This window comes from Pogona vitticeps, chromosome 2 (genome assembly GCF_051106095.1).
Source record: "Pogona vitticeps strain Pit_001003342236 chromosome 2, PviZW2.1, whole genome shotgun sequence".
Taxonomy (NCBI): Eukaryota; Metazoa; Chordata; class Lepidosauria; order Squamata; family Agamidae; genus Pogona; species Pogona vitticeps.
This window is the reverse complement of record NC_135784.1, coordinates 43,217,958-43,240,041: the sequence shown is the minus strand read 5'-3', so window position 1 is coordinate 43,240,041 and position 22,084 is coordinate 43,217,958. Positions and strand designations below refer to the sequence as shown.

The 22,084-nt window shown below is 40.9% G+C and overlaps 1 protein-coding gene across 2 annotated transcripts in view; it reads left to right on the top strand.

Annotated features, from left to right (window-relative positions):
* Positions 1 to 22,084, top strand: part of SUCLG2 (succinate-CoA ligase GDP-forming subunit beta) — a 286,835-nt gene that overhangs the window by 159,309 nt on the left and 105,442 nt on the right. For both annotated transcript variants that reach the window (XM_020801680.3, XM_020801681.3), the window contains exons 5-7: positions 1,098 to 1,250; positions 3,726 to 3,815; positions 12,173 to 12,269. In XM_020801680.3, the coding sequence (XP_020657339.3) occupies positions 1,098 to 1,250; positions 3,726 to 3,815; positions 12,173 to 12,269 (340 nt within the window). The remainder of the gene's footprint in view (positions 1 to 1,097; positions 1,251 to 3,725; positions 3,816 to 12,172; positions 12,270 to 22,084) is intronic.

Sequence of the window (22,084 nt, the reverse complement as noted above, 5' to 3'; positions counted from 1 at the left end):
AGTATTGGATTGCCCAGGAGGGTTGTGCATTTTGGCTTTGAGGGGCAGGCAGGAGGGCAGGGAGATGCAATTTAGATGGGAGAAAGAAGAGATGCTGAGCCTTTGGAGCAGCTTTGAGTTGAAACCCAGGAAGCTTCGCTGAAAATTCCATTTGGTGTTCTTGAAACAGCCAATATTCAATGCTTTCTCAACCAGGCTATAGAAAATTGCTTTGTCTTTTTTTCTGTAATAAAAGCCAATTCTGCATTAAATACCAGGTATTATGGAACCTTTGGGGGGGGGCACATCAGAGAACTTGTAGATGCATCACAAAGCAGTGGACATATATTCCTGCCAAATATATTTGTTAGCTCAGGTATGATTAGAAGATCAATTAAAGAAGGGCATCCCATGTTATAGAAAAGATTCTTCAGATGGAATCAATGACATTTGGCATTCCCTTCACATGCCATCTTATTTTGGGTGGTTCTGGGAGTTCCATTGATGGTATTAAGAAAAGGCATAGCCTCTTCTAAAACCTGGACCTTATGGTATTTTCCCTTAATGTGCCATTGGGATTATTTATTTGTGCAGCATTTGAAACTGACTTACTTTTCATTGTGTGTTAAAAGAAGTGCTAAAAAGTCACAGTCGATTTTTAATTTTCTTTTATTTTTATTTCCTTTGATGATAAAGAATAACTAATAGGACCAAGGTAAGTGTAATATTGCTGCATTCCTGTATTTTAAAAAAAAAACCCACATGTCTTAATGTGCTTCCTTAGTTTATAGTAGTTTCCTTCCTCTAGCATACACTTCATTCGGCATTGTGGATGATTTCCATAATGCAGAAGGAAAATGAAATGGAAATGATATCTAATGTATGATGTTGCAGTAAAGTCGTTGATTCCTTTTGTGACGAGAGGAATCAATGAAGGATTCAAGAATGTGAGTTGAGCTCCAGCACACATTTATTACAGTACATTGTGTTCTCTCTGAATAATGGTCATTTCCTCACTTAAGAACCTGTATTTCTAACACAGCCAATAAAATACTGTTTTTGCTGGATATTGCTAGCCAAGGCATGCGAATAATACATTGCCACACAATCCTTTGCAGGTTATGGTGGCAGAAGCACTCGACATTTCCAGAGAAACCTATTTTGCAGTGTTAATGGATCGAGCTTGTAACGGACCTGTTCTGGTTGGCAGCCCGCAAGGCGGGGTTGATATTGAAGAAGTGGCTGCCAAAACCCCTGAACTCATCTTCAAGGTACCACCTCAAAGCTTACTACTTGGTTTGAAACCTTTAAAGTATGAACGTGTGCGCAGTAGTGTACTGATGGCATGGCTTTGAATGAGTGTCTAGCAGGACATGGCTGTGCAAAGAGGTCCCAATGTAAAGGATGGAAGGGCTATTTCTACTCCATATGAATCCCATTGATTCATGAAGTGGTGGAGATTCAGTCTGTGGTAGAGTGGTTGGGGGGAGTTACCTTTTGAACTACAGTTCCCCAAATGCCCCCAGGCAGCATGGACTGTACAGTACAAAAAGATAACATTTCTAAACTCTGGATGTCTTTGTGCGAAAGCTTCCAGTGGGCTATCAAAACAATTTTGTTGTGAAAGGGATTTTTATCCTTGAGTTTCTTTAAAAATGAGCTTTTAAACTATGTTTTAAAACAAGGGGGGGTTGCAGTGTTTCAAATCTGTTTTGTAGTAAAGTTGTTAATATTATTTTGATGGTTGTAGTATGTCCATTGTACATCACTTTGAAAGCCTTGGTAGGCAGAAAAACCATAAGCAGATAACTACAAATAAAGAAATAAATGTGTGCCAGGCTCACTTGTTGGCATTTCCAGTTAAAAGGATCCCAGTTAAAAGAATCTTAAGACAGATTCTGCCACTTGGAATAGAGGGCATCTGGGCTGGATGGAGACTAATTTGACTATTTTCACTCACATCTATCTTGACGGTGGAATGTACAATATCAACGTTTTACTGCTGAGCTCATGGATAGAATTCAAGAGGAGCATAATCATGAACAGATGCCACTCTAGCCGCCTAGAGTGGTCTTAACCAACCAGATAGGCAGGATATTAAATAAATAAATAAATAAATAAACAAACAAACAGCCTTTGCATCATTTCTTGACCCTAATATAGCCCACCGTAATTAGGTCATGGTAATTTTTTCTCAGATACCCAGTATACTGTAGTCTATAGAGTGGTGGATTAGGACTCTGTAGATAAAGGTTCAATTCTCCACTTGACCATGGAGTCACTGGTGGAGAAAAACTGGTAAAACCACTCTTTAATATTTCTGAAAGCTCTGTTAGGGCTGGTATATGTCTCTTCTGACTTGATGGCATATAACTAAGTAATTTTTTTGTCATATGTGAAATATTAGGTAAGTTTACAAAAGTTGCTTCCAGATTAGATGTTTATCATGCAAATAACCTGTCACAGGGAGTTTGAACTATTTGTAATCCTCCTGTGTTTTCTCACTGCTTTTTCCATCTTTTTCCTTTCCTCACCAAAACTAAGCATAACCAAAACTCTTAAGGTGGACTAGCCACCTGTCCTTAGATTATTAGTCTTGAAAATCCTCCCTTTGGGAACAGCCTTATATTAATTTATTGGGGCTGCTCCCTGTTAAGTGGGTGTAACTACAGCTTAAGCAGCCTTCCATAAATGGGCTTAAGTCCAAATCCTATAATCAGTCGACTCATTCCATAAGGTGATGGTTGGATTTAATATTTTTTGGAAGGAAGGCTGGATGTGAGACATGCAATGTCTGAATTCCTACCCAACAAAGAAGTCTGACATACCAAAGATTTTGGTTTCTGCATTCATAGAGGTAGTTTTGTGGAGGAACATTCAAGTGTGCAGACCTCCACACATAGCTGGAAGTGGTATCAGCTATACCAGTTAATTATGTTAATCTATAAATTATCCTCTATTCATTCGGCAGATAAATATATCCTATTTAATTAGCAATACATGTAGTTTATTTTACTGGTAACAATCCCAGCTAGTTGTTACATTATATTATTATACTGATGGATGGTTGATGGCATAACGTATTCTGATGGGAGCTATGTAATTAAGTAGCGACAGTAAGGGAGTATTGTAACATAACAACAGAGTCAGCAGATGTGCCTAGTGAGCTAATTAAACATTCATTCATTCATTCATTCACTCACTCACTCACTCAAACACACACACACACACACACACACACACACACACATACATACATACATACATACATACATACATACATACATACATACATACATACATACATACATACATACATACATACATACATACATACTGGCGGGGGAAAAATATTTGAAACTTACACATTGGGAGAAATAGTACTGGGCATTCTCCCTTTGGCTCCATGCCAAACTAGTCGTAGGAATCAACAGAGTAAGTATTCATCACTGCCATCTGTATAGTAATTAAAAGTGAAAACTAGTGTCAGATTGTCTTGTCAGCATGCTACCCTGAAGAATTACATGGTTTCGGGAGGGATCCTTTTTCATAGATGGCGTGGTAATTATAACATACCCTATAGGCAGCCACAAGTAGCCTCAGTGTTGGAAAGCTGGCGATGTGCCATGTTTTAATTACCAGTTTGCAAATATGTATTAAGCATTTCTTTTTCACTTTTGAAGTTACAAATCTGTTTACGCAATGGATCCTTTTACCTCAGTTTTTCTGCCCTTTCTTGTCAACAGGAGGAAATAGATATCTTTGAAGGTGTAAAAGACACTCAAGCACTTCGGATGGCAGAAAATTTAGGATTCAAGGGGCCTCTGCAACAGCAGGTAATTTCAGTCTGGGGTGAGAGGGGTTGTATTCTGGTGTTACGGAAGCTTTTCCATGTGTGACCTTTCAGGAGAGAGGGTTGTCCTCTCACTTGGACTGGAGGCCTGAGCATCAGCAGGACTCTCTGTCCTGAGTGTATCACTGAATCAATCCATGGGTCTTTCATAAATCAACCTTTCTCAACTGATACCGTGGTTGGGAGCAGACTTTTGTGTGTAAATACTGCTGTTGTGGAGCATCTTCTGCATTTAGGAATTATGGCAGAAACTTCAAAACTGCTGCTGGAAATATAAAAAGCAATACCAAAAATGTGTTGTTAGGACATAATTTTCTTGCATTTAGAAAGCAAATGCAGTGTGACTGCAGGGAGGAATTCTGGCATGTGTTGGGGGGTTGCTTGTGTGATTTCTGCTTTGTGTTTAGGCAACAGGATACTAGCCTGCATTTTCCCCTCTTGGAGGAAATAATCATGCAACCTTGAAGTTGTTGTGAAACATCACTGAGTTTAATGGCTCTGGCAGATTGTGTTGTACTTTTTCCTTAGCACAGCTTTCTTGGGTTCTTTCTACTTTTAAAAAGATTTTCAAAGGAAAGTAAACAATTGCAGTTTCTTTTTTAAGCCCCCCCCCATGTTCTCAGTACACCTTTTGCCCTTCTAATATTATCTGTGATTCCAAATTACAAGGAATTGCAAACTACTTTGTCTATATAGTTCACCCACCAGCTTCTTTTGCTGCTCTAGAAAGAGAGTGATGATAAATTGGTTTTGCACAGAATGTCCCATATCATCAAAATGCCACTTTTACAAAACCTTTGAATTTTTAATACACCACTTCTAATTAATTTCTGTCCCAACTGTGCAATTAACAAATGCATAATCATTAAGATGATTAACACCCATTTGAAGATTTAGCAGTATCTTTAATGAGAGAGAATTATTATTAAATCTTTCTAGCTTTGCATGTTCTAGCACTTAATTATTAGAACAATGCATGAACTGCTTAACTAAACAACAACTAATACATTTCTTGCCTTGTGTTATATAACCTTTGCAATGTGATTTACTGGAGCATAGAAACATAATAGCTATATCAGTACAGCCAAAGTTCTGATTAATTTCATCTTATCATAATTATTTCTGTTCCCCAGTAGGTATAAACCAGGAAAATTCTAGTGTTATAGGGAGAGTCTGACAACTAGCATGCTATGAAACCCTTGTGATAAACTCAAATAATGCTTGATAATTTCTTAGATGTTTGTAGATTTGCTGTTTAAATGAATATTAAGAAAATATGTTTTTATCTAAATTATTTTCAAACATTAGTATGGAGCAATTAACTCTTACATTACAGTAATTATTTGACTTGGTGCCTTGCAGGTGGAGGTTCTTTGCTCAAATGTCCATTATTATTTTATTGTTGTTATTATTTGACTTGTTAAGTGGAATTGCTAATTCAGGTTACAATTAGATCTATTATTTAAAAGGCTTTGACTTCTTCCTTGTGCACATTTGTAAGGTGCATGGATTTCCTTATGTCAGTGGGAATGATGAATCCTGTTGCAATATGTTATGGTACAGTAAGTACAAATAATAATAGGTAAAATCCTGTTGCTTATTGTTGTTAAGTCATAAGAGGCACACTGAAACATGGCAAAGGCCTACAGTATATCAGAAAAGTTTGAGGTAATACAATGGTGCCCCGCATAGCGACGATAATCCATTCCGGATAAATCGTCGCTATCCAGATTCGTCGCTATACAGGGCAAAAAACCCCATAGGAACGCATTAAACCTTGTTTAATGAGTTCCTATGGGGAGAAAACTCACCGTTATGCGAAGATCCTCCATAGGGGTGGCCATTTTCGGTGCCTCTAAAGCGAGGCAACACAGCAAGCGGCCATTTTGGAAACACCGATCAGCTGTGTGAAAATGGGGCCTTTGGGAGGACCGCGGGGGAGGGCTCCCCTGTGGCCCTTCCGAAGCCACCACTGGCATTTTCACCCAGCTGAGCAGCGGTGGCTTCCGAAGGACCGCAGGGGAGGATTCCCCCGCGGTCCTTCAGAAGCTCCCACCACTCAGGTGGGCGAAAATGCTGGTGGTGGCTTTGCGAGGACTGCGAGAAGGGCTCCCCCACAGTCCTCGCAAAGCCCCAGCCAGCATTTTCACCCAGCTGAGCGGCGGTGGCTTGGGAAGGCCTGCAGGGGAGCCCTCCCCTGCGGTCCTTCCGAAGTCACCGCCGGCATTTTCGCCCAGCTGAGTGGCAGTGGCTTCGGAAGGACCGCAGGGGAGCCCTCCCCCGTGGTCCTCGCAAATCCCCACCGAGCATTTTCGCCCAGCTGAGTGGCGGTGGCTTCAGAAAGACCACGGGGGAGGGTTCAATTGGAGCCAAAATATTAAAATATTACTCAGCAGCTGAAGAACGATCTAGTATGCAATTCTAGCAGCCCTTGTTGGACAGATCCACTTCAATGTTATTCTGTTTCTCTGTTAATGTTTTTAAACTATTTCTAGAAAGCTTTATTCTTACAATGTGAAATATGCAAGTCCTTCTTTTCCAGAATCACTAGCAATGTGATTAATATGTGACTGTTGCAGCTGTGATTTTAGAACCATTACACGAGACTTCTCTGTATCTTCTGGCTAGTGTGCATAACATGATGCTACAAATCACCAAGAACAGATTTCCCAGCATCATTTCTGTGGGGGGGGGCCTAATTTTTATGCATGAGGAAACCAGCAGGCGATTTTTAAGCCAGCCACTTTCTCTTGAACTAACTTTCTTCGCACGTTTGTTGATAGTAGTAAAAGCTGGGAGCTTTGTCCTAGATGCAAAGACCAAATAGGATGTTGTATCTGGTCACCTCATTTTTGTGTGTCTGATTATTTTAAGAATGCTGGAAGGAATCTAAGTAATGTGCAGTCATCCAGTGCTAGTGAGTCTCCTCCAGAGCGCTTGAATGCTAGAAAGCCAAATCAGCCTGCCAAAGTTGGTATGTGCTGTCAAGTTGTTTCCAACTGATGGCAACCTTAATAGTGTTTTGTTTTGTTTTGTTGTTGTTCTTTTAGATAAGTGAGATACTTAAGGAATGGTTTCCTATTGCCATCTCTTAGACAGTTTCCCTGGCAGAACAGGGAGGTGAACCCAGGTCTCCCAGATCCTAGTGCACCATTCTGTCCAATACACTGCACGGGCCAAAATAAAACCCAGCTATTTCAGTAACTGGTGAAAGAGTATAACCTCTGCTGTACACCTCCCCTGTATTGCCTTAGGAAGTGTGAGACATCATCTCCTTGATTCAGTAAGACCAAAACGGGAATTAAAAACACGGAGGGAAGAATGCAACTAATTATGTGCGTACTTTCTATTAAGCCATTAGACCTGCCTAGATGGAGGTTAAATTTGATTAAATTTTGATTTTAAAAATTGCTCCTGTTTTAAATTGTTGTGGTTTTGGTAGCTGTTATGGTGGCTGTTGTTACTGCCACTGAAGAACACACTAGTTTCTGAGGGTTTTCCGGGCAACAAAGGCCAACATACATGTCCCTGTCTGAAGGAGGTTTCAATCTGAAGTAGAGAAAAAGCAAAAGGATGTAAGCAACACAAAACTGTGCAGGATTTCTACACTTCTTTAATGGCATAACATGGCAAAAACATCTTGCATAGTATCTACCTATGCAAAGGTCACGTAGGTTCACAGAATTTGGCAAATTCCTGCATATTGCAATGGGCAGAAAGTGAATGTGGGAGTGTGGCGAAAAACGAGACAGGGAACTTATTTCCACAGGGAATCAGGAAAATATAACTGATGTTGGAGAAAGTGCCAGTTGGAATCTAATCATGGTGAGATTTTGAAAATCAACAATAATGAGAACTTATGTGAGTACTCATTAAGTCTGTGTCTGGTTGTAAAAATGGGGACACAGCATTAAAAAAAATAATAAAATGCAGATATTGAAAATATTGTTTAAAATGTTTTAAAAAGAATACCGAACAGAATCTCAGTTATTTAATATGTGAACATGGGGTTTTTGGTTTGTTGTTCTTTGTTTTTGCTTTGTGTCTGGCAATGTGTCTCAACCTGCTTGAGGTTGGTCGAACTTCGGTGCTTATACTCTGCCATAACCAACAGCATCTCATGTTCATTGCCATTCACAAAAAGACACCAAGCAGGGGAAAATCCCAGAACCTGACTCCTTTTTTCATCAGTTAACCACTTCTCATCCAAACACAAAGCAATAATCAAGGTTGCTTTTTAACAAGTTCTCCAGGTTTCTATTGCTTGGAGCCACAAAGCAACCAAAATGAATGAATGAATGAATGAATGAATGAATGAATGAATGAATAAATAAATAAATAAATAAATAAATAAATAAATAAATAAATAAATAAATAAATAAATAAATAAATAAAATGCTAGAAGAAATGATAGTGAGCACAAAGATGTATCCTGTAGTCCATCTTGATTGCTGTCATGGGTATTGTTGACAATCAGGCTTCCCTTGGCTATGTGAAGTTTGGCATCCTTTTTCCTGCTAGCAACACAGACACAATACAGTATTGTGCAACAGTACCAGGCCATTTCCTAGCACTTTAGTTGTGGATACAGAAAAACATCTCACAGTCATATACTGGAGGGTGTTTTCCCCCCAAGAATTAAATCATTTATACTATGGCATTCTCAATTAGTCTATACAGTATGTGAAAATGGAACAGGGAAGAAAGCTGGTAGGGAAAAAATGATCCACTTGCAAATATAGCATTGGAAGAGAGTTTTACATATACCATGGGCATAAGAGATAGATAAGTGGTTTCTAGATCAAACTAAGCTGGAACCCTCAATAGAAGTTAAAATATCTAAATCAAGGCTATGGGCATGTCATGAGAAGACTAACTGGAAAATACAATAATGCTGGGAAATTTAAAAGGAAGTAAGAAAAGAGGATAACCTAATATGAGAAAAATTAACTCAATAAAAGAAGTGGCCTTTAGTTTCCAAGTACTGAGCTGGGTGGTTAATAATGGATCCTTTTACAAATCCTTAATTTGTTGGGTGACCCATAAGTTGGAAACAACTTGACAACAAACAGAAAGGACGTGCTTAGTTCATGTCCAGTAGGTTGACATCATAAACTCTCAAAGGCCCATTGTAGTCAATATGTACTTCACTTTGTAGACAAAATAACTCATGTGTATTCTGACCTAGATGCCATAGTTTTGACAGAATTGGAGATAGATGCAGCCAATGCGCCATCTGCTCCTGTTGTAGATACTTTTGTGCTTCTACAGCCTGAGGATGTGAGCAAGCTGCTTGGAGGGTTAAGCCCAACCACCTGCTCTTTGGATTCTTGCCTGTGTCATGGTTTGTAAAATCTGTCAGTGCAGAACTGACTATGTGGATATCAACATGCCTCCTGAAGGGATGGGGTTGTTCCAATTGTTTGAAAAATGGCAGTGATTAAACCACTTCTGAAGTCAAATTTAGATTTTATAGCTTTTTTGATGAAATATTTTATGATGAAATCTATAGCATAGCACTCTTCACCAGCGGCTGAGAGCAGAACTTGAAAAAGTTACTTTTGGCCTACAAAAAGAATCAGAATCCTCCAGTCAGCAGCATAGCTTTTAGAGTGGGTCGTGGTGGCGCTGTGAGCTAAACCGCAGAAGCCTGTGCTGCAGGGTTAGAAGACCAAGCAGTCATAAGATCGAATCCACGTGACGAAGTGAGCGCCTGTCACTTGTCCCAGCTCCTGCCAACTTAGTGGTTCAAAAGCATGCAAATGCGAGTAGATTAATAGGGACCACCTCGGTGGGAAGGTAACAGCGTTCCGTGTCTAAGTCGCACTGGCCATGTGACCACGGAAGATTGTCTTCGGACAAAACACTGGCTCTATGGCTTGGAAACAGGGATGAGCACCGCCCCCTAGAGTTGAACATGACTGGACAAAAATTGTCAAGGGGAACCTTTACCTTTTACCTTCCCAGACCAGATGGTGACCTGTTGACTCTGGACAGAAAGGAAGGACCTGATTATTGAAATCCATTCTATTCTTCCTTCTTGCCTGTGTCTGCTTCTCTTGCATAATGATTTACAACAGGAACAGATGAGAAGAATCTAGACTATGGTTTCTTCTAGTCCTCTCAGCGACCTTGAGAGCATCAACCATCATATCCCTCTGGTATGTCTCTGTAAATTGAAACAGGAGTCTACCAGGTTAACATAGGTCCAAGCCAGAGTTCCCACTAAGCTATGCAGGTCTGTGGTCATGCAGTGCTGCCTTGATGTCACACACCTACAGCCAATGTTGCTACCCATTTGATTCCAGTTGCAGCTGGAGCCCCCTGCACATGGGACAGGACCCCTGCTCAGTATTAGCTGAGAATGTTGGCCCAAGCTCTATCAAGAAGAGAGGTTTTAGAAGGTTGTGTTCAGGTGAGATTTATTGCATTGTTCAAGCCACTGGCCTTTGGGGTACTATCTTGTCCCTCAAGCTTTTAACATCTAAGTGAAACTGTTGGGCAAAATCATCCAGAGGTTTGGCCAAATTATCAGTATACAGAAAACATTTCCATTTCCTCGTTCCAAGAAAGTTCCTAGGCATTTTTGGGATAGATGATGGCAAGCAAATTGCAGTTGTGCATACCTTTCCAACACTCAACAGTGGTATGTTATGGCTCTTCTCTCCTTTTTGTTTGGTACCCTCACAGCAATCATAGATCATAGAATGATGAACTTGGAAGGGGCCTATAAGGCCATCAAATCCAACCTCCTGCTTTAGGACTTTCTGGTCTAGGTCAGAATGTGGTAAAGCTGTCCTGCTGGCTGGACGATTCTGGGATTTTTGTGAACTAAAATCTCATAAGGTTTTAATCAACCTGAGAGAAAGTGACTAGTGCAAAGTCATCCAAGCAGTTTCTTGGCTGTGTGAAGACTAGAAGATACATCTCCAACATGTAGTGATTCCTCCTGGTCTTGGTGCTTGCACGTGTCATCTGTGGCCATGAGTTCTTTGTTCCAGCAGAGGCTGGGTCATTACCTGTAACCTTATTTATTATTTGTTAAAATAGTTATACTTCACTAATGTACACTCTGAAATGGAGACATGTCCTGGCTTGATTACTTTAATGTGCTGTCTGTGGGGCTGCCCTTAAAGACCGTTTGACAACTTCAGAGGATTCAGAATGGAGTAGCTAGAATACTAGACTTTTAGGATAATGGTACATTTATTTTGTTCCGGTTGTGTTGGCTGCATATCTATTTCTTCTTCTGGTTTTAGCCATTTTAAGCCTTTAAAAGTTTGGATCAAGACAGAACAAAGCCTTTTCAGTAATAGCTCCACATCTTTTGAGTGAATACTTTTAGAACTTATTTGTTCTAGTCTGTGTTTGGTCAATGTTAGTATAGTCTTCTTTTCATTAAGTTTTATGGTTGGTCCTGTCTGTTTCATTAATGATTTGTTTATACATACCTACTATTTTCAGGGGATGGCTGCTTATTTAAAAACCATGCTCTGGTCTGCTTTCTGACAGATTATATTATACAAAATATATATTCTAAATCTGTTATTATATGAATGAATGAATGAATGAATGAATGAATGAATGAATGAATGAATGAATGAATGAATGAATGAATGAATGAATGAATGAATGAATGAATGAATAAGCAAGTACTAACTCAATTTTTTGCTTTAAGAAATAAACAGGAAATCTGGTTGCCAAATTTACAGTAATGGTTTAGGAAAGTTTAGTCTTAGTCATGGATTGACAGTACTCAAAGGAAAACTAATGAGAGCCAAGTTTTGAGAGCAAATAAGCTCCTTTTCATTGTTTCTGCAGTGAAAGTAGCATGTTGATGTAGGAAAGATGGTCCTGTACATTTTCTAAACAAATTCAACAACTAATCTGCATTTGTCAGCTACATATTGCTTCACAGTTTCTGAGCTTAGTCTCATTAAGGTAATCACTTTAACTTCAATATCAGTTTAATGTATTCATTATGAACTCTCAAACTTGGTTCATTGTGCTTAAATTAAATTTGTTTGAATTAATGATGGTGCACTTTCTTACTGCAAAGCTCTATTGAGTGCACAGTGAAGAGTGGGCCTTTTTGCCATGTTTGACAATGTTTGGAAGCAGCAATCAATATTTTTTTGGCGAAGACTTAGGCGACTGGTTTAAAAGCACTTCCGTTTAATGAAGAAAAATTCACATTTTAACCCCTCTCTGTTGCTCTTACGCTCATGCAGAAAACAAAATATATTTAGTCTTTTAATTTAGGATAATTCTCTTTCGCCATACTCATATCTTTCTGGTGGTTTACTTTTATATAATGATATATTGCCTTTTCAACTTCAGGCTGCAGATCAAATTAAGAAGCTCTACAATCTTTTCCTGAAAATTGATGCCACTCAAGTAGAGGTGAATCCCTTTGGTGAAACTCCAGAAGGACAAGGTATGCAGGAGGAGGGAGGGAAGGGGAAGCATAATGCCCTAGGAGAAAAATAAAGATTTCTAGACAAAGTCACTTTATTATGGGTATTGGCTATGTCTGCCCAATGCCGGTGTTGTGTTCTCAGTCTTTTAATCATAGCTAAGGTATTGAGAGTGTAATATGGGCATATTCTCACCTTCCTTTTTTCCCTGTCTCATGGTTTGCTTTAACTGTGATGTATCCTTGTGTGTGCATTAGTGCGAACCATGTTTTGTACTAAATATGTTGCCTTCATGCATATCTGTATCAGGCTGGGATGGAGAAGTTGTGGGATTAGTTGTGTTCATAGATATTTAGGCTGCAGTCTTCTGCACAATTCAGTGGAGCTTATCGATCCGTTGGTTTGTTACTTCCATTTATATCCTGCCTTCCTTCAGTATTCTGTAGACATGTATCTCCTTCTCCCCACACTGTCTTCACAACAACAGACCTGTGAGGTAGCGGATCTGCAGGGATGGGGATTCGAGTTGCAGGACTCTCTGTTAAGTTGGACTTAAGTCTCACCAGGGACTTGACTCGGACTTGACTTGTGACCCACCCACCTCCTCCCTTTTATTCTGTGGAAGAAAGCTTGTTTTTAATAGTGACTCAGATTTGGGGCTTGGAACCAAAACTTCAGACTGGGTACCAATTACTCGGTCTTGGGACTCAGACCCCAAGGCTTGCCAACCTCCCTTCCGATCTGTGTGGTGCAGGTGCTGAGGATAGACTCTATGGCCTCGGAGGCAGGCAACGTCCATAGAGAGTAGCTGGCCCAATTTCAGTCACTGAGTTTCACAGTGTAAGATGGACTGACACCTGAGGACTAAATAGCTACCCCACTGAAATGAGTAGAACTTTTTAGGCAACACTGAAGATGAAAAGCATGCTGAGGATGCCTGTGTCTCACTTATGTGGCAAAAAAACGCTTAAGGAAGATTTGGAACTGGATGGAAGATTGTATTGAAAACTATTATAGTAGTACACCACCCTGATTTTTCTTTATTAAATGGAAGCACCTTATACTGCCTTTAAATCAGTAGTCTAAGTTTTCACCATTATTCATCCTGAATAATGAGAGGGAAAATTTATAAATAGCCACGTTCTGAGAAACATGTGGATTAGAATGAGGTCCAGATTTGTAGGGTTCTACATTCCACCCCCTTTGTGTTGAAAACAACACTGAGATTTAAAGAAGGGGGGGACACACAGAGAAAACACTGTAGAAATAATCAGATCTTCATAATCTAAGAAATAATCAGATCTTCATAATCTAAGATTAGCATTGTTGTTGCTGTCATATTATTACCGCCTAGAGTGGTCGTATTGACCAGATAGGCGGGGTACAAAGAGAATAGAATAAGACAGACAGACAGACAGACAGACAGACAGACAGACAGACAGACAGACAGACAGACAGACAGACAGACAGACAGACAGACAGACAGACAGACAGATAGATAGATAGATAGATAGATAGATAGATAGATAGATAGATAGATAGATAGATAGATAGATAGATAGATAGATAGATAGATAGATAGATAGATAGATAGATAGATAGATAGATAGATAGATAGATAGATAGATAGGTAACCGTAGTAATGGTGCTGAAATTCCTGTAGCCGGCACAATTTGAATCTGAACAAGAAGAAGAGTGTGCTTGGTCGGTCTAAAGGTATAAGTGCCCTGTGCAGAGCTAACTGAAGGACTTTAGGTCTCCACAGGAGCCTGCCCAGGTCTGGGTTCATCAGCCCAGCCCCCAAGAACTTTTCAAATGTAAACAGATAGTCCAGCTAAATTAAAAAAGGTTGTTTCAAAGAACAGCTTCAACAAGAGAAAGAGAAAGCATTGGGAGAATTAAAGGTTCACATACACAGCAAGAAAGGATGGAGCCCTTTCAAGAGAAAATATGTGGGTGGACTCTGATCCCAAGAAGATGTCCCAAAGCTGAGCACCGGTCCATCCACATCGCTTATTCCTCTCTAATTCATCCCTGTATGACCAAATTTAGATGCCTAATTTAGCGTAGTTTTTCCAGGTTCAGCCCAATAATTAGCTCCCAATCTAGATTTTGACCAGCTTTCCCAGTTAGGAAGGGCCTTTCATTCTGCTTGTTGTAATTCATTTGGATAGCTCACATCTGTGGTCATTCTTCAGATACCAAAACTGTTATACCATTGACTAATCCCTCTTGTTTGTTCTCCTTTCTGTGTCCCCTTCTTGCTAATATATCTCAAAATCATACTGAATCGCAATTTTGCCTCTTATTGATCCACTGAATGACTCATCAAATATAGCCAAACCCCCAAATATTGATTAGAGAGATATTTATATTCTAAGTTTTTGACTCTAATCTGGTAAATAGGAAAGCCAAATAGCATTGCCTACACATGGGGGGCAGGAAAATCTTAGGGGTCAGATCATACTTCCGCACTATTAGAGAGCAGGCTGGGTAGGTGGGGCTCATCAGCCTTGGAAGGCAGCCCATCTAGGAGAAGGACAACTCTAATTTCAAACCTCCACTGCCTTGTGGCTATATCCACTGATGGAAAAGGCTTCAGGAGTTAACCTCGAGGCAAAATCCAGAGCTGGAGGCAGTTTGCGTCATTCTGGCAACTTCTGGACGTCACTGGAACCAGTTGTATTGGCTCTGGCTTTTCCATTGGAATGTTTTGGTGATGTGGAGAGGGTGGATTTGCTGCTTGGGTAACAGCCTGTCCTCCATATTATTTTACCCAGGCTTCGTGCTCTGGAGAGGACACTCCAGCTTCGCGTACAGCGTCGAAACAACATGGGAAGTAGCAGTTACTGGTTATAAGTCTTTGCTCGATTGCCGTAGAACATGACACCAGGGGCTACCTCCGACGGTGGGAGAGGTAATTGCACCTCACTAGTAAGCTACCGCCTGCCTAAAGCTGGGCAATCCCCACTCAATAAGGTGCTACCTCGCCATGGTCTGTTAACCTCACGGGGTGGTGGGGTTTAGGGTGAAAGTCGACAAACAGATCAATAACCCTGCACCATGCAACAATCATAAGAAATTTCTGCCCTAAAGTTGGGCACCTGGAATGTGCAGACAATGACCCCTGGCTTTTCTGACGACGGCTTTTCTGACGACCTACAGGAAATAGATGTCATGCGCAAGACAGCTATCATCAACATCGAACTGAGTAGACTGCAGATGGGACATTGTTGCCCTGCAAGAGACGAGATTGCCAGACTCGGGATCTGTCAAAGAAAAAAAACTTCTCATTCTTCTGTCAGGGAAAACCATTGAATGAGACCAGGGAATATGGTGTTGGCTTTGCACTCAGAAATATTCTGCTGAGATCCATTGTTCCACCTACTGTGGGGAGTGAAAGAATCCTGTCTCTGCAGCTCCACTCATTGGCAGGACCAGTCACCCTCATTAGTGCATATGCACCAACACTGTCAGCCACTACAGAAGTGAAAGACAAATTCTACGGCGATCTGGCAGCTACTATCAACAAGGTCCCTGAGAGAGAGTTACTGTTCATTCTCTGAGATTTTAACGCTAGAGTTGGTGCTAATCACAATTCTTGGCCCACTTGTCTAGGCCGTTTTGGCACTGGGAAGATGAACGAAAATAGCCAAAACTTGCTGGAGTGTTGCTGTTATTATGGTCTTTGTGTCAGCAGCACATTCTTTAATACGAAGCTTCAACACAGATTTTCCTGGAGACATCCAAGATCCAAGCATTGGCATCAGCTCAATTTGATCCTCACTAGGCGTTCTAGCCTTCCTAGTATTACGATCACACGCAGTTACCAGAGTGCTCATTGTGATACTAATCACTCCCTGGTGTTTAGTAGAGTAAAACTGCGAACAAAGAGATTGTATCACATGAAAAAGGAAGGAAGACCATGTATTGACATCAGCAAGACTTGCCATCAAAGAAAAGTGGAGGAATTTGCCCAAGCGCTTGAGGAAACCCTTCCAGGCCCGGCTCATGCAAATGCACCTGAACGATGGGAACATTTCAAGAACGCTGTGTATAACACCGCCTTGTCCACATTTGGCAAGAAGACCAAAAAGATAGCAGACTGGTTCAAAGCCCATTCAGAGGAGCTGATGCCAGCCATTGAGGATAAGAGGAGAGCTCTAGCAGCAATCAAAGCCTGTCCCAGTGAGTACAACTTGCAGGCTCTTCGAGCTGCTCGTAGCCAAGTCCATCAGGCTGCCAGGAGATGTTCCAACGATTATTGGCTTCAGCTCTGCTCTCAGATACAGACAGCAGCAGACACAGGTAACATCAAGGGAATGTATGACGGTATCAAGCAGGCTTTAGGTCCAATACAAAAGAAATCTGCTCCCTTGAAGTCTGCTACAGCCGTGATCATCCAGGACCGAGCACAGCAGATGGAACTCTGGGTACAGTACTACTCTGAGCTGTATTCCAGAGATAATGTAGTAACCAAAGAGGCATTAAATCACAACGAGTGCCTGCCTGTCTTGGAAGAGTTGGACAGGAAACCAACTTCAGCAGAAATAAAAGCGGCCTTGGATTCCCTCGCCTCCGTCAAGGCACCTGGGAAGGATAACATCCTGTTGAAGTGCTGTAAAGAGATCAGCACCACCTGTATGAAGTCTTTCGTCTTTGCTAGAAGGAAGGTAGAGTACCACAGGACATGAAGGATGCAAACATTGTCACATTGAATAAGAACAAAGGAGACATGGGCGACTTCAATAACTACCATAATATCTCTGTTCTCAGCATTGTTGGGAAGCTGTTTGTCCGTGTTGTACTGAAGAGACTCCAGGTGCTTGCAGACAGAGTCTATCCAAAATCATAATGTAGATTTCAAGCTAATAGATCCACCACTGACATGGTAATCTCCCTCAGACAGTTGCAGGAGAAAAGTAGGGAACAACGACAGCCCCTCCTTGTGGCCTTCATAGATCTCACAAAGGCCTTTGATTTGGTTAGCAGGGATAGACTTTTTAAAATACTTCCCAAGATTGGATGTCCACCTCGTCTCCTTAACATCATCAGGTCCTTCCACGACGGAATGCAAGGCACTGTAGTTTTTGACGGCTCAACATCAGATCCCTTTGACATCTGAAGCGGAGTGAAACAGGGCTGTGTCCTCGCACCAACACTTTTTGGGATCTTTTTTGCTGTCATGCTGAAGCATGCCTTTGGAACTGCAACAGAAGGTGTCTATCTCCGGACTAGATCAGATGGAAAGCTCTTTAATCTCTCTAGATTGAGAGCGAAGACCAAAGTCAAACTGAAATGCATGCAGGACTTCTTGTTCACCGATGATGCAGCCATTGTTGCCCACTCTGCTGAAGACCTCCAACAACTCATGAATCATTTCAGCAAGGCCTGCCAAGACTTTGGACTAGCAATCAGCGTGAAGAAAACACAAGTCAAGGGCCAGGGCATGGACTCACCTCCCTCTTATTACCATTTCCACGCAAGAATTGGAGGTTGTTCATGACTTTGTGTACCTTGGCTCAATGATCTCGGACACGCTCTCACTAGATGTTGAGCTGGATAAACACGTTGGGAAAGCAGCTACCATGTTCTCTAGACTCACAAAGAGAGTATGGCTGAATAAGCTGATGGCACACACCAAAATCCAGGTCTATAGAGCCTACATCTGGACCCAACACTCATCGTGGAAACACAGGTGGCGTCGGTAGTCCGCACCGCCTTTTTCCACCTCTGGCGGATCGCCCGGCTGCGGCCCTATCTCGACACGGGGGCACTCACTACCTTGGTGCATGCGCTCGTAATCTCAAGATTAGACCAATGTAACACGCTTTACGTGGGGCTGCCTTTGAGGCTGATGTGGAAACTTCAGGTGGTGCAGAATGCGGTGGCCAGACTCCTCACTGGAGTGAGAAAATACCAACATATTTCTCCAACTCTGGCTGCATTGCATTGGCTGCCCATTCGTTTCCACGTCGACTTCAAAGTCTTAATGCTTACTTACAAGGCCCTAAACAGTTTAGGACCTCGATATTTGGCGGAGCGCCTGCTCCCACCTAGATCTACCCGAATCACCCATGCGAGTCAGGAGGTAAGGCTGAGGAGCCTGACGCTGAGAGTGGCCCAGAAGGAAAAGACATGAAACCGGGCCTTCTCGGCGGTGGCTCCTCGCCTCTGGAACAACCTCCCTTCAGAGATTCGTGCGGCCCCTAAGCTGGGAAACTTTAAAACCCAATTAAAAACATGATTATACATCCAGGCCTTCCCTCCAGTCAATACCTGATTTCTTTTCTATTCCTTCTTATTTTATTCTCACTCTATTTTATTGTAACTGTATCAAATGATTATGTAATGTTCTTGTGTTTTATTGTTTTATCCTATACTGGAAGCCGCCTAGAGTGGTCGAGTAGACCAGATAGGTGGGGTATAAATCAAACAAACAAACAAACAAACAAACAAACAAACAAACAAACAAACAAATAAATAAATAAATAAATAAATAAATAAATAAATAAATAAAATTCAATAATATAATAAAATAATCAATGACTGCAATAGAATCCACAGTTCATCTAGTTCATAGAGAATTAAGTTTAGTAATGCAAGTCTATTCTTTAAGTGGACTTTAAATTCATTAAAATATTATTTCAGTTATACTGTGCACCATTATTCTTTTAGTGTTCTTTCTCAATTTTATTCACATTTTTTATCTTAAAAGTTTGTGGTAATCCAGTCTGCTCCTGATCCTGTTTTGATGGACAGAATACAGCTTTTCCATCTCCTAATTACAATTATGCAATCTACTGCATTTGATTTCTCTATTGGTCACCTGGTGACGTCCATGCATATCATTATCTGTTCAGTTGCTTCCAGCATGTATCTGTGATAGATTGTTGGCTTCACAGAATCTTATGAGTTCTTCTTTTGTTTCTTTTCTGACTCCCATGCCAAATTCTCCAACAGCATTTGGTTCTGCTTTGTTTCCTGCTTTTGCATTCCATTCAGCTATGATTGTAAGAATGTTTTGTTTCAGTGTGTGATCCATTTCTTCCCAGACGCTTGCGTAAAGCTTTCAATTTCTTCTTCAGCAGCTGTAGTTGGAACATAGACTTGACTGATGGTTATGTTGACAGGTTTTCCTATAAGCTTGATTGATATTATTCATTCAGACCTTATATTATAGACTATAACTGCCCGTGCTACATCTTGCCTTAGGATTAGAACCACTCCGTTTCTTCCGAGTCTGTCGTTTCTCGAGTTAAACACTTCGTAGTTGTCTGACTGAAAATGTTCCAATTCACTCCACTCCACTTTAGTTTGCTGACATCAATTACTGTACTGTTTAAACATCCCGTTTCTTGCATTACAGTTTACTTCTCACATTCCATGTTCCAATTGTACGTGTCATTCACAACAGTGCTATTCATATTTGTCTTTTGTTCTTCTCTAGTAGTTGATTGAGTAGTTCTTGGATGCATACCTTAATGCAGTGAGGGGATCTGAGAGCAACGCTGTCAGAAGGCTAGACTGACTGACTGACTGACTGACTTATTATTTGACTTATATACTGCCCATCTAGAACATGTCTACTCTGGGTGTTTTACACAAAAGACAAAAATACAGATATAATAAATGTATCTGTACAAAACATAAATACAAGATGGGGCCCAATTTTACTATAAGAGTCAAAACATACATACATACAAACAAAAAAACTAAGTGATGACTGTTGGGAAGGCCTGCTTCTAGAGCCACGTCTTTAATTTGCTCTTGAAGGCCCTCAGTGAGGGGCCCAGGCGGATCTCTAATGGTAAGTTGTTCCAGAGATTTCATTATGAGTCTGGACTCCTTGTAGGGTCACCCAGTGTGGAATGGCCAAAGCTACAACACAGACTAGGATGCATCTACCCTCTTCAGGAGTAATGGTCATATTAGCAGAAGAAAATGATAGTTGCAACGGTGATGGGGTGGAGATGGGCGGGAGAGCAGCTATTGGGCAGTAGCAGTAGTGGAGGATGATACTGTTGGAGGATCTCTCACAGATAATGCCAATGAAATATGGTTTATTAATTGGGAAAGGGGTACAACAAGGTTGTATATTGTCCCCCTGCTTATTTAACTTATATGCAAAATACATCATGTGAAAGGCCGGACTGGAGTAATCCCAAACCGAAATTAAGATTGCCAGAAGAAATATCAACAACCTCCGATATGCAGATGATACCACTCTGATGGCAGAAAGTGAGGAGGAATTAAGGAACCTTGTAATTAGGGTGAAAGAGGAGAGTGCAAAAAACGGTCTGAAACTCAACATAAAAAAAAACTAAGATCATGGCCACTGGTCCCATCACCTCCTGGGAAATAGAAGGGGAAGATATGGAGGCAGTGACAGATTTTACTTTCTTGGGCTCCATGATCACTGCAGACGGAGACAGCAGCCACGAAATTAAAAGACACCTGCTTCTTGGGAGGAAAGCGATGAGAAACCTGGATAGCATCTTAAAAGCAGAGACATCACCTTGCCAAGAAAAGTCTGAATAATCAAAGCTATGGTTTTATCTGTAGTGATGTACGGAAGTGACAGATGGACCATAAAGAAAGCTGACCGCTGAAGAATTGATGCTTTTGAACTGTGGTGCTGGAGGAGGCTCTTGAGAGTCCCCTGGACTGCAAGCAGAACAAACCTATCCATTCTGAAGGAAATCAACCCTGAGTGTTTACTGGAAGGACAGATCCTGAAGCTGAGGCTCCAATACTTTGGCCATTTCATGAGAATAGGAGACTCCCTGGAAAAGACCCTGATGTTAAGAAAGTGTGAAGGCAAGAGGATAAGGGGACAACAGAAGACGAGATGGTTGGACAGTGTCATCGAAGGAACCAACATGAATTTGACCCAACTCCGGGAGGCAGTGGAAGACAGGAGGGCCTGGCGTGCTCTGGTCCATGGGGTCACGAAGAGTCAGACACAACTGAACGACTAAACAACAATAAGATCAGATTGTCTGCTACATCTGTGCTAACTTTTAAATGTTACAATTTTTTTGTTGGGGTCCCCCCCTTTTTTGGAATTGTCTTGTACAGTATCGATCTGCTGTACCACATAATATAGTTTTCTACACTCCTGTGCAGCAATAAATCAGGCCATAGCCTGAGGATTTATATAGTACCACATAACACTTCATGACTAAGTTTGCCACAGAACCTCCAGTACTGGTGGTGCAGAGGAGCAACTAATAGGCACTCACCTGCTTTTCTGAGATATTGTAATAATGGTACAGGAAGTAAGGTGATGTGGTCTGCCCTTTCAGATCCTTGCGTCAAGAGCCCTAGAGATCAATATAAGCATGGGTCAATGTAACATAACTTTTTAAGAGGTTTAGATTCCATACCTATGGCAATTTATCAAATAAAACAATGTCTTCATACCGTTCATGCTTCCATCTGATATTGACTGTTTTAAAATAAGGATATTTTAAAACACATGTGCCAGATGTATTGAAATTGTCACTTAGTGCTAAATTTAATATAGATTCACATCATGTAAACCAGAACTACAACTATTTAATATTTATAAATGAATAGATGCTGTCAAACTTTGTTGGATCAATATGTTGACAACGAAGACTTTTCTGTTGAGATTCCATTTCCTGTGTTCATTTACACAGTGGCTGAAATACCGTGGCTTAGCATAGTAAATCACACTAGAGTAGGCCCATTGAACCAGTGGGGGATTTGGTGAGTGAATCCCTATGTCAGTGTCATTGGTTCAAATGGCCCTACTCTAGTTGTGACTTACTTTATCATTACACCAATCAACAGGGTTCCAGTTTAAGAT